At 43.0% G+C, this 16,164-nt stretch overlaps 2 protein-coding genes across 2 annotated transcripts; both read left to right on the forward strand.

Moving 5' to 3' along the window:
• Positions 1-3,425: 3,425 nt before the first annotated feature.
• LOC135478147 (diacetyl reductase [(S)-acetoin forming]-like) lies at positions 3,426-7,637 on the forward strand. Its single transcript, XM_064758419.1, has 2 exons — positions 3,426-3,654; positions 7,069-7,637. The coding sequence occupies exons 1-2, from the start codon at positions 3,426-3,428 to the stop codon at positions 7,635-7,637; spliced, it is 798 nt and encodes a 265-aa protein (XP_064614489.1).
• A 3,845-nt stretch (positions 7,638-11,482) lies between these two features.
• Positions 11,483-15,738, forward strand: LOC135478148 (diacetyl reductase [(S)-acetoin forming]-like). The gene is made up of 2 exons (XM_064758420.1): positions 11,483-11,711; positions 15,170-15,738. Exons 1-2 carry the CDS (start codon positions 11,483-11,485, stop codon positions 15,736-15,738), a joined length of 798 nt encoding a protein of 265 aa, XP_064614490.1.
• Positions 15,739-16,164: the final 426 nt, after the last annotated feature.

Raw genomic sequence — 16,164 nt, forward strand, 5'->3', positions numbered from 1 at the left:
GGCATTTCTCGTCTCCCCAAAAGCGCGTTTTATCACCGGTGCGTTTCTACCAGTCGATGGGGGACTTATGTTTGTGTGACTCAGTGTGAAGAATATGCATATGCGACATTTGTGGGGACGAAAAAGCCTCTACGGAACTGACCGAATGGCGGTGTCCCATGATGGAGGTCATCCAACCGGCGGCAGTCAGGGCAACATATGCATCAAATGATACACCAATCAAATCAATAAATAAATTAGTTAAACACCCAGACTAAGAACATACTGTTATACCGCTCTCGGGCAACATTCTCACATTCTGGGAAATTTCTGACAGCAGAAATGTCAAACCCGTCAATCAATGCATCAAATAATACACCAATCAAATAAATTAATTAACCCCCCAGACTAAGAACATATTGTTATATCCCTCTCGGGCAACATTCCTGTGGGGAATTTCCTGACAGCGGAAATGTGAGACCAATCAGATATGGTTTATTATTGGTGCCAACTACTTGTCAGTTCACTGATATAAACTTCGATATTTTCACACAGGTATATAATGCTTACAGGGATACACAATCGACGCTTACTGCCTGACAGTTGAGATAGGGTTTCGTGGGTTAATTCTTGCAGCCTAGGTCACTAGTGGCGCAGTGGGGTAACTATTATCAAGCAACGCAGTGGCGAGAGTTACGGAGAGAAACAGCCCCAAGTGTGTCGTAATGACGGTGGAGAGTCAGTGGGGTTTAAGGTCAGACTTAACAATTTTTCAGTCAAACGAAGAAATCCTTAAATTGCATCTACTGTGCCTTCGCACATTACGCACATTAAATCGATTTCCATCGCTCTTTTATGTAGTGTTGCTCAACGAGACGCCTTACCGAAGACAATTTAGCAGCCCCACCCGAACCATTATGCTGATACGGGTCAACCAGTCGTTGCACCATGCCCTTCATGCTGAACGCCAAGCGAGGAAGTTACAACTTCCTCTTTTAAGGTCTTAAGTGTCACTCGACTTAGAACTGGCCCTGGATTTACCGCCTCCCGAAGCGAACGTTCGCACGCACACTGACTCTTCCCTATAGCATAAATCGATGTCATCCGCATGTTCCTACTACTTAACTAACCTGTTCTTAGGTTGGCCTAACCAAAAATAGTCTGACAATGACACAAACTGACAAAAAGGACATTTTTGAGGGTCTGTAGTTCTGCGGACATCATCTCAATAATTCACTAAATGCTATGGTATAGGCTCGGAAAATGCGATTCGTTTTCACCAGCAGACATGCTTGAATACCATGAACCCTTTTGGTTTGACCATTCTTACAGCAGGTTAGAAACACAGAGACCACACGGTTGAGGTTGATTTATGCTAGGGAAGATTTGCTGTACGTGTGAACAGCGGTTAATGTTCGTGGCCATCATCATTTGGGGCTGTTCTCTCCACAACTCTCACAACAGTGTTGCTCCATAAGAGTTACCGCACTCCGCAACTACATTGGTCACGCTTGAATAAATGTTACATACCTGTACCTCGGCTTAGGCAAGGCATATCTTGGACATTTGGTCGATATGATAGACGGATATGGTCGATTACAAATTTGCGGGTATCTGACGCCTAAATGGAGACATTTAAAACAATCTCTAACTGATGAAGCCTATACTTGTTGTATGATTATCTTTTTATCTTGCTGAAGCACACAGAGGACAACTGTAAGCAGAGTAAAATCAGGGCCGTATCGGAGACAATGTGATAGTTGACAAATGGTCACTCAGTGCATGACATATGGCCATGAGAAGTAAATTACAAATAGATGGCCATTTAAACATTTCTATCTGACAGCAACCTGCGGATGGTAGTGGGTTTCCCCCGGTGGCTCAACCCGGTTTCCTCCCACCATAACGCTGGTGGACGTCGTTTGAGGGAAATATTCTTGAGTACGGCGTAAAACACTAATCATATAAACAAAACTGGATTTCGACCGCTCTTTTATCCAGTGCTGCTTCACCTGAGACGCCTTACCGAAGGCAAGTAATCCGCACCGCCCGAGCCATTATACTGATACAGGTCAACCAGTCGTTGCACCATGCCCTTCATGCTGAACGCTAAGCCAGGAAGTTACAACTTCCTCTTTCAGATCCCCATTTTCAAGTATGATGAAATATGTTAAAAGACATTTGCTTTGTATGCGTATATGTCCATATAACTGTCTCATTCAAAGGACCTGGTACGGTATATAAGGCAGAGAATCGGATTGAGGGAGGTATGATGAGACAGTGCAAATTTCAAAATGCCAGCACAATTCCGTAAATTTCCAAATCAGAAGTATAAAATTGGTGGGAGCACCGATAAAAGTTATATGGCCTTTAAGGAGATGGTTGCTTAGTAATAACAAACCAAAAATCGAAATCAAAGATGGCAATTTTTCCTTTAGACGAGGCAGTGAGTTTTTAATTCACAGTATGAAGATCGACGTAAACCAAAAAAATATTCCTAAACAAACTTTCATGTATATATTTCCAGATGCTGACAGAGTTTCATTTTCAAAAGTAAAACATAAACGTTATAATGTGATCAGTTTTGGCATATTTTGACAAACTTAAAATGCGTATTTTTGCCATGGTCCAAGAGGCATCCTCCGTAGTACAGTGAACTAACGAAGTGAACATAGAAAGCAAGTAGTACCACCACAAAGAGTTCGAATGTTCTTTTTTTTTCTTTTTTTTTCTTTTTTTGTCTTTGGAAATATACTTTTGCTTGAGTAAAAATATAGGCCACCTTCCATTAAATAAATCTTATGAATTAGAATCCATAAGTAGCATGTGGCAAACTATAGCGAATCCATATGAATCTTCCTTAGGAGAGCACGTGGTCGGCCATCATTGACACTGTCATCCACGTTATGCGTATAGTGAAATTATTAGGCCTAAAGTTACATTTGTTATATCTGCGTGTATTTCAACTCACTGGTGCATAACTGAGTGCTCAAGAATTTTTCAGGCGGTGATTTTTCCCCCTCCTTTTGAATGGATGACCTATATATTGCTTCAGTGCATTTTTGGACCAGCCAAGAGATAGACAGACAGAGCGACTTAATATATAGAGCTGCTTAATTACTTGTCACAACTACAGATATAGATAGCAAATTGTGGTATGTAAGTGTTAATGCAACAGGTGCGCGCGCAGGCCACATCACGAGGTGACGCTGACACGACACGGGTCACGCTCTAGAGTACAGCTGAACCACATCAGCTCACCAAGTCAAACGATCTTGACCTATTCGCCAGTCCACTGCATAAACCTCCTTGTCACATCCAGGTGGATGTGTCTCTCAGTCGTATCGCAACACAGGTTTAAGATAGTTCTTACGCGTCTGAAGAGGCACAGACAAGGCCTTTGCTGTCACCAAGTGCGGACATTAGTGTAACGTCGTTCAGTGAGAATGGATGGTCAACATGAGCCATCAGATCCCCCCACCAACGGGCTGACTGACCACGGAGCGATTCTCCTTACCGGCGGCACCACTGGAATCGGGCTGGGCACAGCCCAGGAGCTCGTGCTACTCGGTTTTCGCAAGTTCATCTTAGGGTATGCTACACATGACGAACACGCCAATGTGGCCAAAAGTAACCTGGAACAGAACAAAGGGGTTAAGGTGGTTCTGGTCAAAGGTGAGTGAGCATATACGGCTATTCGCTATCTGCATGTAGATGTAGGGATGGTCAAAGTTTCGATCCTTATGATAGGCCTACTTGTGGCTGTTTCATTCGTCTGTTCTCTCTCGTACAGAGGGAGTAAGACTTGAAGACACGGTAACTGGACTACTTAGTACAAGGTTGCATTGGCTACCCTATCATGGCGACCACATTTGCTCATTCGGCAGCTGGCTCTGCCCGGTTTCCTCCCACCATAATGTTGTTGGCCGTCGTATAAGTGAAATATTTTTGAGTATGGCGTAAAACACCAATCACATCAAATCAAATCAAATCAAATCTCATTTGGGAAAGGTAATTAACAAGCACTATAGACAAGGATAAAATAAGTAAGGTATAATTCACCACACTTTCTCATACAGAAGGAGTAATTCACCATACTTACTCATACACAAGAGGTACGTCAGTAACCGCACATATATGATTAGCTTGCCAGCGCGGCAAAATATCCCATTAGCGTCTCACTAATGCGGTCGATATGAGTTCAAGTCCAGCTCATGCTGGCTTCCTCTCCGACCATACGTGGGAAATAATCTGCGGATGGTCGTGGTTTTCCGACGGGCTGAGCACCATTGTATCAATAAAATATTTTCAAGAACGGCGTAGAAACACCAACCAATATAAATTTTATAAAATCATACATCAGAGATAACTAACCACATTTTCTCCTCTAGGAAGGGTAAATATTAAGCGCTAGACACTGATAAAAATGAACAATCTTTGAACTGGCCGTCCCTTCAACCGCACTTTTCCATACATGACAAGGGGTAATTGCCATACATTCTCTTACAGGAATGGTAATTAACCACACATCTTCCTGCAGGATAAGTAAATCAACCACACATTGTCTACGGCAATTGTATGATTACCAGCATTTCTTCATACCGGAGGAGTAATTGACCATACGTGGGAAGTCATCTGCGGATGGTCGTGGGTTTCCTCCGAACTGGGCACTGTCGCATACATTAAATAGACTTGAGTACGGCGTAAAACACCAATCAAAATAAATTTAAAAAGTCATACACGAGAGGTAAAACCACAGTTTCTCATGCAGGAGGGGTAATTAGTAAGCGCTAGACCTAATATAAAGTAAACGCCATTTTAGTCTAAACCAAATTTAATACCCGGTTTAAATTCTAATACACTTTTGAACAACTGGGCCCAGGAGTTTAAATCAATTTTCTTGAACTGATCGAAGTGAGTAATTTGTGTCGGACTATATATGGCTGTCCCACCAACCTCACTTCTCATCTACAGGGTGTGTCATTAACAGTTGCTAGTAGTTCAGTTTCCTACTTTACCAATATTATCTTGTTTCTACTTTAATTAGAACTTGGAGAGGTCACCTGTAGAAAAAGTTTTATAACACAGTGAAGTTTATAGTTTTAATACTGTATATAGACATATTTGTATTGGATTGGTACGGGGGATGTTACTCGTAAACAGCTCTCGACGGCAATACACGGAAATATATATGGTGTCGAAAGGAGGCGCATACCGTCCACATATTCTAGTATATAACAATTAACAAAATAATTAAATGTCACGCTTGAGAAACTGATACAGGAAACAATTGAAGTGATTTAACTATTCTTATTTTAAGAACGTATTATCCGATAAACTAAATTTTCACACATACGCGTTTTTTTTTTTTTTTGTTTTTTTTTTATTTTTTGTTTTGTCAGTTTTTCTAAGTAGAGGATACCGGAGTGCATAAAACACAGACCTTTAACAAGTTACTTACAAACTTTTCCGCATATGACAGGCCTATAGACGAGTCGGCATGTCAGGAGTCAAGGACGAGACAGGATGGGGGCTCACACAAACTAACGCAGCTGAAATGCGAGATATTTCGGTACATACTGGCCATCTCGGACAGCCGGGTCTGTCGGCCCAACGGCGCCGTTAGCAGCTGGCGTGAAATCATGCACTTTCTCTTGAACATATCAAAAAGTCAACCGAGCATGACCACCTTTTTTAGCTAATGTTGCTGGATGTGTTTCCATGACATTTTATCACCATGGTAGTTCCTAACCTCCAGGAAGGTCAGTGACAAGACTGGGCCAGAAGTTTCCATTTCTACCCAATGAAATTCTGATATTTCTAACGAGGTGTAAAATAGCCATGCAAAAATATAAATGTATCAACAACCTATAAAGTCAATGTCAACTCCTCAATTCAGGGGCAAATTTTGCACCCAAGTGCGCACGTGTGATCAAAGGAGATATCGAAGAAAATTTCAGGTGAACTTCTATTGCATATTCGCTGGAAAACACTTAAGATTCACTAATATGGTAGGGTAAGGCTCACGTTGAACACTGAGTTCGTTGTGCCAGTGAATATCGCATAGGTAAGCTCAACAGTTACATGCCAGATATACCAGAAGTTTTCCCCATTTGGGAATCTCCCCGCCATTTTCCCCAAATCCAAATGCGAAACCACAATGCAGTGCGTGCGACAGCTTTGTCCACAGCTGTCAATAATAATTGCATTTTGTATTCGAGTAATTACACCCAAGAACAATCCCACCGACAGTCTCGAATGTTAGACGTATCTATTTTCACTGGTTTTGTATTCGAGTAATTACCGCGGAGAAAGTTTACACTGACAATCTCGTATTGTTGCCTGATCTGTACTGGCCATCAATACTGATTTACATGCTTCAAAGAACTGACCTTAACAACTGACACCTAAACTTTTAATACCCTGTCTGGGCCCTCCGTGGCTCAGTCGGTTAGCGCGATAGCGCATCGTAATGACCCAGAAGCCTCTTACCAATGCGGTCGCTGTAAGTTCAAGTCCAGCTCATGCTGGCTTCCTCTCCGGCCGTATGTGGGAAGGTCCGACAGCAACCTGCGGATGGTCGTGGGTTTCCCCAGGGCTTTGCCCGGTTTCCTCCCACTATAATGCTGGCCGCTGTCGTTTATATGAAATATTCTTGAGTACGGCGTAAAACACCAATCAAATAAATAAATAAATACCCTGTCTCCCCAAGGCTGCACTATAATACGCATGGGAGGCAAGATACCCCGCTACTCAAAATAACAGTTCTGCGATCTCCTGCCATTGGAAGAAAAGCTAGGAAACGCCAAAATGCGAGCTTGTCCGAGTGAGCTCACAAAGAGTGTACAACTATCAGTGACAGCCTTGAAGAAATATCCTTTTTCGGGATTATGACATGTTGCATCTCGTTTCTCGCTGCAACTCGTGGCTTTTGCACTCGAATTAATGTTACCACTAGTCTAGCAAGTCCGAAGTACCGCGTTCACCAACCAAGCCAAATCAAATCCAAGACAAGTTTTAACACTACTGATACATCTTAATGCGAAACAGTTCACTTGAAAATTAGCAGATATTTTTTGCTTTTCTCAGGCGATGTGTCCGAAAAGAGAACGGTGGAGGAGATTTTCAAGGTCGTCGACGAGGACTTCGGTGGCTCCTTGTACGCTATTCTCCACACAGCTGGCGTTATGCCACCCATAAATGATGAAGAACCAGAGAAAACGTTTGACGCCTTCACAGAACTGTACCCGAAGGCCTTTTGGCGGCTGGTGGAGCGAGGAGTGCCTTATATGGAGAAGTCACCACACGGGGGTCGGATCGTAGTACTTTCCAACCCTGGGGTCAACCTAATGTCCTCACCTAGACCCTTCTACCTAATGGCTGGTTGCGGAAAGGCGGCGCTTGAGTACTTGACCCGGCACTACGCACTCGTATTGGCCCCCAAACGTATCACGTGCAATGTGGTGATCCCGGGTATTACAAAGACTAAGGGGTGGAAGGAGATAGACCCCACGGAACTTGCCGAAAGACGGTGTCCCATGAAGGAAGTCATCCAACCAGAGGATGTCGGAGCAGCACTGGCATTTCTCGTCTCCCCAAAAGCGCGTTTTATCACCGGTGCGTTCCTACCAGTCGATGGGGGACTTATGTTTGTGTGACTCGGTGTGAAGGCGATGCCTATGCGACATTTGTGGGGGAGAAAAGCCTCTACGGACTGGCTTAAAGGCGGTGTCCCATGATGGAGGATGTCCGGCGGATGTCAGGGCAGCATAAGCATCAAATAATACACCAATCAAATCAAAAAAAAAATAAGTTAAACACCCAGATTAAGAACATATTGTTATACCCCTCTCGGGCAATAATCCCATATTTTGGGGAATTTCCTGACAGCAGAAGTACCGTATCAAACCAATCAGTTAAGGTTTATTTGTGTTAGCTCTTTGTCAGTTCGGTGATAGAAACTCCGATATTTTCACTCAGGTATATAATGCTTACAGGGATACGAATCGATGCTTATTGGGTGACAGTTGAGATAGGGTTTCGTGGGTTGATTCTTGCAGCATTGGTTACGAGTTGCGGAGTGGGGTACCTCTTATCGAGCTACGCGGTTCCGAGAGTTACGGAGAGAAACAGTCCCAAAGTGTGTCGTATTGACGGTGAATAGTGAGTGAGTGAGTGCTTTGGGTTTAATCTCGTGCTCAACAATTTTTCAGTCCAACGAAGGAATCCTTAGAGTGCATGTAATTAAATCGATTTCCATCGCTCTTTTATCTAGTGCTGCTTCACTGAGACGCTTTACCGAAGGCAAGTAAGCAGCCCCTCTCGAGCTATTATACTGATACTGGTCAACCAGTGGTTGCACTATCCCCTTCATGCTGAACTGCCAAGCGAAGAAGTTACAACTTCCTCTTTTAAGGTCTTAGGTGTGACTCGTCTCTTCAGCAATCTGCGGATGGCCGTGGGTTCCCCCAGGGCTCTGCCCGATTTCCTCCCACCATAATGCTGGCCGCCGTCGTATAAGGGAAATATTCTAGACTACGGTGTAAATTATCAATCAAATAAATAAATAAATAGGTGTGAATCGACTCAGAATTGACCCTGGATCTACCTCCTCCCGAAACGGGCGTTCACAGTCACACTGAATCTTCCCTATAAAATAAATTGATGTCATCCGCATGTTCCTACAAATTAACTAACCTGTTCTTAGGTTGGCCTCACCAAAAATAGTCTGCCAATGACACAAACTGACAGAACCATTTTTGAGGGTCTACAGTACTGCGGCCATCATCTCGATAACTCACTGTTATGATATAGGCTCGGGAAATGCGATTCGTTTTCACTAGCAGACGTGCCTGAATGCCATGCACCCTAACAGGTTAGTAACACAGGGACCACACGGTTGAGGTTGGTCGATGCTAGGGAAGGCTTAATGTGCGTGTGAACAGCGGTAAATGTTCCTCGCCATCAATCCGACACATTCGGGACTGTTTCTCTCCGTAACTCTCCCAACAGCGTTCGATATCAACTGAAGTTATTTTGTGGAACTTGTACATATCTGACAGGTTAAATCTCAGCTCTGCTACGGATGATTTAATGTGCGTGTAAGCAGCGGTAAATGTTCCTTGCCATCAATCCGATACATCTGGGACTGTTTCTCTCCGTAACTCTCCCAACTGAAGACATCTTTTGGAACTTGTACATATTTGACACATTAAATCTTAGCTCTGCTAGGGAAGATTTAATGTGCGTGTGAACAGCGGTAAACGTTCCTTGCTATCAACCCCACATGTATTTGTGGCTGTTTGGCTCCATAACTCTGACAACAGCGATGCTCAGTAAGAGCTAACCCACTCCGCAACTACCTTGGTTACGCTTGAATAAAAGACACGGCCAGTATAATTCCCAGGGAACATGTTGAGAGATCAAAATATCTGCGCAATGTTAAAGGTGGAGAAAACAAAAAGTTCAGATGAAAGAGTCGAAAAATTAGTGGTAAATGTGGTCAACTTTTTTTGGGGGGTGGGGGGCGATTTTTACTGCTTAATGAATATATTTGCACTAGAACTTGGTCTTTTCAGCTAAGGAATGTGTTCAACCTGGATTTTGATACTATTCATAGACAACAAATTTACATTCAAATTTATTGGACATGCATCACATCCTTATTTAGACCACTGTCATCCAAAAAGAATATAGGGGCCTCCGTGACTCAGTCGGTTAGCGCGCTTGCGCAGCGTAATGACCCAGGAGCCTCTCACCAATGCGGTCGCTGTAAGTTCAAGTCCAGCTCATGCTGGCTTCCTCTCCGGCCGTAAGTGGGAAGGTCTGACAGCAACCTGCGGATGGTCGTGGTTTTTCCCCCGGGCTGTGCCCGGTTTCCACCCACCATAATGCTGGCCGCCGTCGTATAAGTGAAATATTCTTGAGTACGGCGTAAAACACCAATCAAAAAAAAAATCCAAAAAGACTATACACCAAATTGTGGTCCGAAATACCCACCATACCAAATATTTTTAAATGTCCTTTTCTCCTGAAACAAAAAACCTAAAAAAAACACCTAAAAAAAATAAAATAATAAAAGCCAAAAGATCTCGCCCTGTTTTCATCTGGTTTTGGCATCAACTTTATATTTTCTTCTCCGAGATCGATCCTTAGTAATAACAAACCAAAAATCGAAATCAAAAATGGCAATTTTTCCTTCAGACGAGGCAGTGAGTTTTTAATTTACAGTATGAAGATCGACGTAAACCAAAAAAAAATATTTCTAAAGAAACTTTCATGTATATATTTCCAGATGCTGACAGAGTTTCATTTTGGTTAACGTTTATTTTCAAAAGTAAAACATAAACGTTATAATGTGATCAGTTTTGGCATATTTTGACAAACTTAAAATGCGTATTTTTGCCATGGTCCAAGAGACATCCTCCGTAGTACAGTGAACTAACGAAGTGAACATAGAAAACAGGTAGTACCACCACAAAGAGTTCGAATGTTCTTTTTTTTTTTCTTCTTTTTCTTTTTTTTTTTTTGTCTTTGGAAATATACTTTTGCCTAAGTAAAGATATAGGCCACCTTCCATTAAATAAATGTTATGAATTAAGAATGCATAAGTAGCATGTGGCAACCATAGCAAATCCATATGAATCTTCCTTAGGAGAGCACGTGGTCGGCCATCATTGACACTGTCATCCACGTTATGCGTATAGTGAAATTATTAGGCCGAAAGTTATATTTGTTATATCTGCGTGTATTTCAACTCACTGGTGCATAACTGAGTGCTCAAGACTTTTTCAGGCGGTGATTTTTCCCCCTGTTTTTGATTTGATGACTTATATATTGCTTCGGTGCATGTTTGGAGCTTTAAAAAACGCGTACTTCTTTTCCTACCAGTGTGTCGGCATCTGTCACTCAAAGTTATAGTCAGTTTCGATTCTTAAGGTGCATAGTATCATGAGAAGGGGCCGATTGCCCGCCTTACCATGTCAGGTCCTTTCAGCACCAAAATTTTGTCAAATAATTTAGTTTCTAAATAACCTAAAACCAGTTTCCTATCTTTAGCCAGCAAACCATTATCATTTAGATTATTATATAGCCATTTCCAAATCATCCTGAGGATCGACCAGCCAAGAAATAGACAGACAGAGCGACTTAATATATAGAGCTGCTTAATTACTTGTCACAACTACAGATATAGATAGCAAATTGTGGTATGTATGTATGTATTATTGCAACAGGTGCGCGCGCAGGCCACATCACGAGGTGACGCTGACACGACACAGGGGTCACGCTCTACAGTACAGCTGACCCACATCAGCTGACCAAGTCAAACGATCTTAACCTATTCGTCCGCCCACTGCATAAACCTCCTTGTCACATCCAGGTGGATCTGTCTCTCGATCGTATCACAACACAGATTTAACGCGTTCTTACGCGTCTGAAGAGGCACAGACAAGGCCTTTGCTGTCACCAAGTGCGGACATCAGTATAACGTCGTTCAGTGAGAATGGATGGTCAACATGAGCCATCAGATCCCCCCACCAACGGGCTGACTGACCACGGAGCGATTCTCCTTACCGGCGGCACCACTGGAATCGGGCTGGGCACAGCCCAGGAGCTCGTGCTACTCGGTTTTCGCAAGTTCATCTTAGGGTATGCTACACATGACGAACACGCCAATGTGGCCAAAAGTAACCTGGAACAGAACAAAGGGGTTAAGGTGGTTCTGGTCAAAGGTGAGTGAGCATATACGGCTATTTGCTGTCTGTATGTAGATGTAGGCCTGGTCAAATTTTCGATCCTAATGATAGGCCTATGGTGGCTGTTTAATTCGGCCCTCCTCTCTCGTACAGAGGGAGTAAGACTTGAAGACACGGTAACTGGACTACTTAGTACAAGGCTGCATTGGCTGCCCTATCATGGCGACCACATTTTCTCATTCGGGAGACGGCTCTGCCCGGTTTCCTCCCACCATAATGGTGTCGGCCGTCGTATAAGTGAAATATTTTTGAGTATGACGTAAAACACCAATCAAATCAAATCAAATCAAATCAAATCTCATTTGGGAAAGGTAATTAACAAGCACTATAGACAGGGATAAAATAAGTAAGGTATAATTCACCACACTTTATCATACAGAAGGAGTAATTCACCACACTTTATCATACAGAAGGTGTAATTCACCACACTTACTCATACACAAGAGGTCCGTCAGTAACCGCACATATATGATTAGCTTGCCAACGCGGCGAAATGACCCAAGAGCGTCTCACTAATGCGGTCGCTCTAAGTTCAAGTCCAGCACATGCTGGCTTCCTGTCCGACCATACGTGGGAAGTAATCTGCGGATGGTCGTGGGTTTCCGACGGGCTGAGCACCATCGTATCAATAAAATATTCTTAAGAACGGCGTAGAAACACCAATCAATATAAATTTTTAAAAATCATACATCAGAGATAACTAACCACATTTTCTTCTCTAGGAAGGGTAATTATTAAGCGCTAGACACTGATAAAAATGAACAATCTTTGAACTGGCCGTCCCATCAACCACACTTTTCCATACATGACAAGGGGTAATTGCCATACATTCTCTTACAGGAATGGTAATTAACCACACATCTTTCTGCAGGATAAGTAAATCAACCACACATTGTCTACGGCAATTGTATGATTACCAGCATTTCCTCATACCGGAGGAGTAATTGACCATCCTCTTCGAACATACGTGGGAAGTCATCTGCAGATGGTCGTGGGTTTCCTCCGAACTGGGCACCGTCGTATAAATTAAATATTCTTGAGTACGGCGTAAAACACCAATCAAAATAAATTTAAAAAGTCATACACGAGAGGTAAAAACACATTTTCTCATGCAGGAGGGGTAATTAGTAATCGCTAGACCCAATATAAAGTAAACGCCATTTTAGTCTGAACCAAATTTAAAACCCGGTTTAAATTCTAATAGACTTTTGAACAACTGGGCCCAGGAGTTTAAATCAATTTTCTTGAACTGGTCGACTTGAGTATATGACTGTCCCACCAACCTCACTTCTCATCTACAGGGTGTGTCATTAACAGTTGCTAGTAGTTCAGTTTCCTACCTTACCAATATTATCTTGTTTCTACTTTAATTAGAACTTGGAGAGGTCACCTGTAGAAAATGTTTTATAACACAGTGAAGTTTATAGTTTTAATACTGTATACAGACATATCTGTATTGGATTGGTACGGGGGATGTTACTCGTAAACAGCTATCTACGGCAATACACGGAAATATATATGGTGTCGAAAGGAGGCGCCTACTGTCCACATTTACTAGTATATAATAATTAACAAAATGATTAAATGTCACGCTTGAGAAACTGATACAGGAAAGAATTGAATATTCTTATTTAAAGAACGTATTATCCGATAAACTAAATTTTCACCTATACGTGTTTTTTTTTGTTTGTCTTTTTTTTTTGTTGTTGTTTGTTTTTTGTTTTGTCAGTTTTTCTGGGTAGAGGATACCGGAGTGCATAAAACACAGACCTTGAACAAGTTACTTACAAACTTTCCCGCATATGACTTAGGCCTATAGATGAGTCGGCATGTCAGGGGTCAGGGACGAGACAGGATGGGGGCTCACACAAACTAACGCAGCTGAAATGCGAAATTTTTCGGTTCATACTGGCCATCTCGGACAGCCGGGTCTGTCGGCCCAACGGCGCCGTTAGCAGCTGGCGTGAAATCATGCACTTTCTCTTGAACATATCAAAAAGTCAACCGAGCATGACCACCTTTTTTAGCTAATGTTGCTGGATGTGTTTCCATGACATTTTATCACCATGGTAGTTCCTAACCTCCAGGAAGGTCAGTGACAAGACTGGGCCAGAAGTTTCCATTTCTACCCAATAAAATTCTGATATTTTTCACGAGGTGCAAAATAGCCATGCAAAAATATAAATGTATCAACAACCTATAAAGTCAATGTCAACTCCTCAATTCGGGGGCAAATTTTGCACCCAAGTGCGCACGTGTGATCAAAGGAGATGTCGAAGAAAAGTTCAGGTGAACTTCTATTGCATATTCGCTGGAAAACACTTAAGATTCACTAATATGGTAGGGTAAAGCTCACGTTGAACACTGAATTCGCTGTGCCAGTGAATATCGCATAGGTAAGCTCAACAGTTACATGCCAGATATACCAGAAGTTTTCCCCATTTGGGAATCTCCCCGCCATTTTCCCCAAATCCAAATGCGAAACCACAATGCAGTGCGTGCGACGGCTTTGTCCACAGCTGTCAATAATAATTGCATTTTGTATTCGAGTAATTACACCCAAGAACAATCCCACCGACAGTCTCGAATGTTAGACTTATCTATTTTCACTGGTTTTGTATTCGAGTTACTACCGCGAAGAAAGATTACACTGACAATCTCGTATTGTTGCCTGATCTGTACTGGCCATCAACACTGATTTACATGCTTCAAAGAACTGATCTTCACCTCCATGGGAAAAAAAAATTCGACACCTAAACTTTTAATACCCTGTCTGGGGCCTCCGTGGCTCAGTCGGTTAGCGCGCTAGCGCAGCGTAATGACCCAGAAGCCGCTCACCAATGCGGTCGCTGTGAGTTCAAGTCCAGCTCATGCTGGCTTTCTCTCCGGCCATAAGTGGGAAGGTCTGACAGCAACCTGCGGATGGTCGTGGGTTTCCCCAGGGCTGTGCCCGGTTTCCTCCCACCATAATGCTGGCCGCTGTCGTATAAGTGAAATATTCTTAAGTACGGCGTAAAACACCAATCAAATAAATAAATAAATATCCTGTCTCTCCACGGCTACACCATAATACGCATGGAAGGCAAGATACCCCGCCACTCTAAATAACAGTTCTGCGATCTCCTGCCATTGGAAGAAAAGCTAGGAAACGCCAAAATGCGAGCTTGTCCGAGTGAGCTCACAAAGAGTGTACAACTATCAGTGACAGCCTTGAAGAAATATCCTTTTTCGGGATTACGACATGTTGCATCTCGTTTCTCGCTGCAACTCGTGCCTTTTGCACTCGAATTAATGTTACCACTAGTCTAGCAAGTCCGAAGTACCGCGTTCCACAACCAAGCCAAATCAAATCCAAGACAAGGTCTAACACTACTGATACATCTTAATGCGAAACAGTTCAATTGAAAATTAGCAGATATTTTTGCTTTTTTCAGGCGATGTGTCCGAAAAGAGAACGGTAGAGGAGATTTTCAAGGTCGTCGACGAGGACTTCGGTGGCTCCTTGTACGCTATTCTCCACACAGCTGGCGTTATGCCACCCATAAATGATGAAGACCCAGAGAAAACGTTTGAGGCCTTCACAAAACTGTACCCGAAGGCTTTTTGGCGGCTGGTGGAGCGAGGAGTGCCTTATATGGAGAAGTCACCACACGGAGGTCGGATCGTAGTACTTTCCAGCCCTGGGGTCAACCTAATGTCCTCACCTAGACCCTTCTACCTAATGGCTGGTTGCGGAAAGGCGGCGCTTGAGTACTTGACCCGGCACTACGCACTCGTATTGGCCCCCAAACGTATCACGTGCAATGTGGTGATCCCGGGTATTACAAAGACTAAGGCGTGGAAGGAAATAGACCCCACGGAACTTGCCGAAAGACGGTGTCTCATGAAGGAAGTCATCCAACCGGAGGATGTCGGAGCAGCACTGGCATTTCTCGTCTCCCCAAAAGCGCGTTTTATCACCGGTGCGTTTCTACCAGTCGATGGGGGACTTATGTTTGTGTGACTCGGTGTGAAGGCGATGCCTATGCGACATTTGTGGGGGAGAAAAGCCTCTACGGACTGGCTTAAAGGCGGTGTCCCATGATGGAGGATGTCCGGCGGATGTCAGGGCAGCATATGCATCAAATAATACACCAATCAAATCAATAAATAAATTAGTTAAACACCCAGATTAAGAACATATTGTTATACCCCTCTCGGGCAAAAATCCCATATTTTAGGGAATTTCCTGACAGCAGAAGTATCAAACCAATCAGTTAAGGTTTATTTGTGTTAGCTATTTGTCAGTTCGGTGATAGAAACTCCGATATTTTTACTCAGGTATATAATGCTTACAGGGATACGAATCGACGCTTATTGGGTAACAGTTGAGATAGGGTTTCGTGGGTTGATTCTTGCAGCATTGGTTACGAGTTGCGGAGTGGGGTAC

Source organism: Liolophura sinensis, chromosome 11 (genome assembly GCF_032854445.1).
Source record: "Liolophura sinensis isolate JHLJ2023 chromosome 11, CUHK_Ljap_v2, whole genome shotgun sequence".
NCBI classification, from domain to species: domain Eukaryota; kingdom Metazoa; phylum Mollusca; class Polyplacophora; order Chitonida; family Chitonidae; genus Liolophura; species Liolophura sinensis.

What these genes read in the sequence shown, in the direction of transcription:
- LOC135478147 (XM_064758419.1), top strand. Translation starts at nt 3,426, where the DNA reads ATGGATGGTCAACATGAGCCATCAGATCCCCCCACCAACGGGCTGACT. An exon ending in TAAGGTGGTTCTGGTCAAAG is followed by an intron (nt 3,655 to 7,068) that starts GTGAGTGAGCAT and finishes TGCTTTTCTCAG; the next exon opens with GCGATGTGTCCGAAAAGAGA.
- LOC135478148 (XM_064758420.1), top strand. Translation starts at nt 11,483, where the DNA reads ATGGATGGTCAACATGAGCCATCAGATCCCCCCACCAACGGGCTGACT. An exon ending in TAAGGTGGTTCTGGTCAAAG is followed by an intron (nt 11,712 to 15,169) that starts GTGAGTGAGCAT and finishes TGCTTTTTTCAG; the next exon opens with GCGATGTGTCCGAAAAGAGA.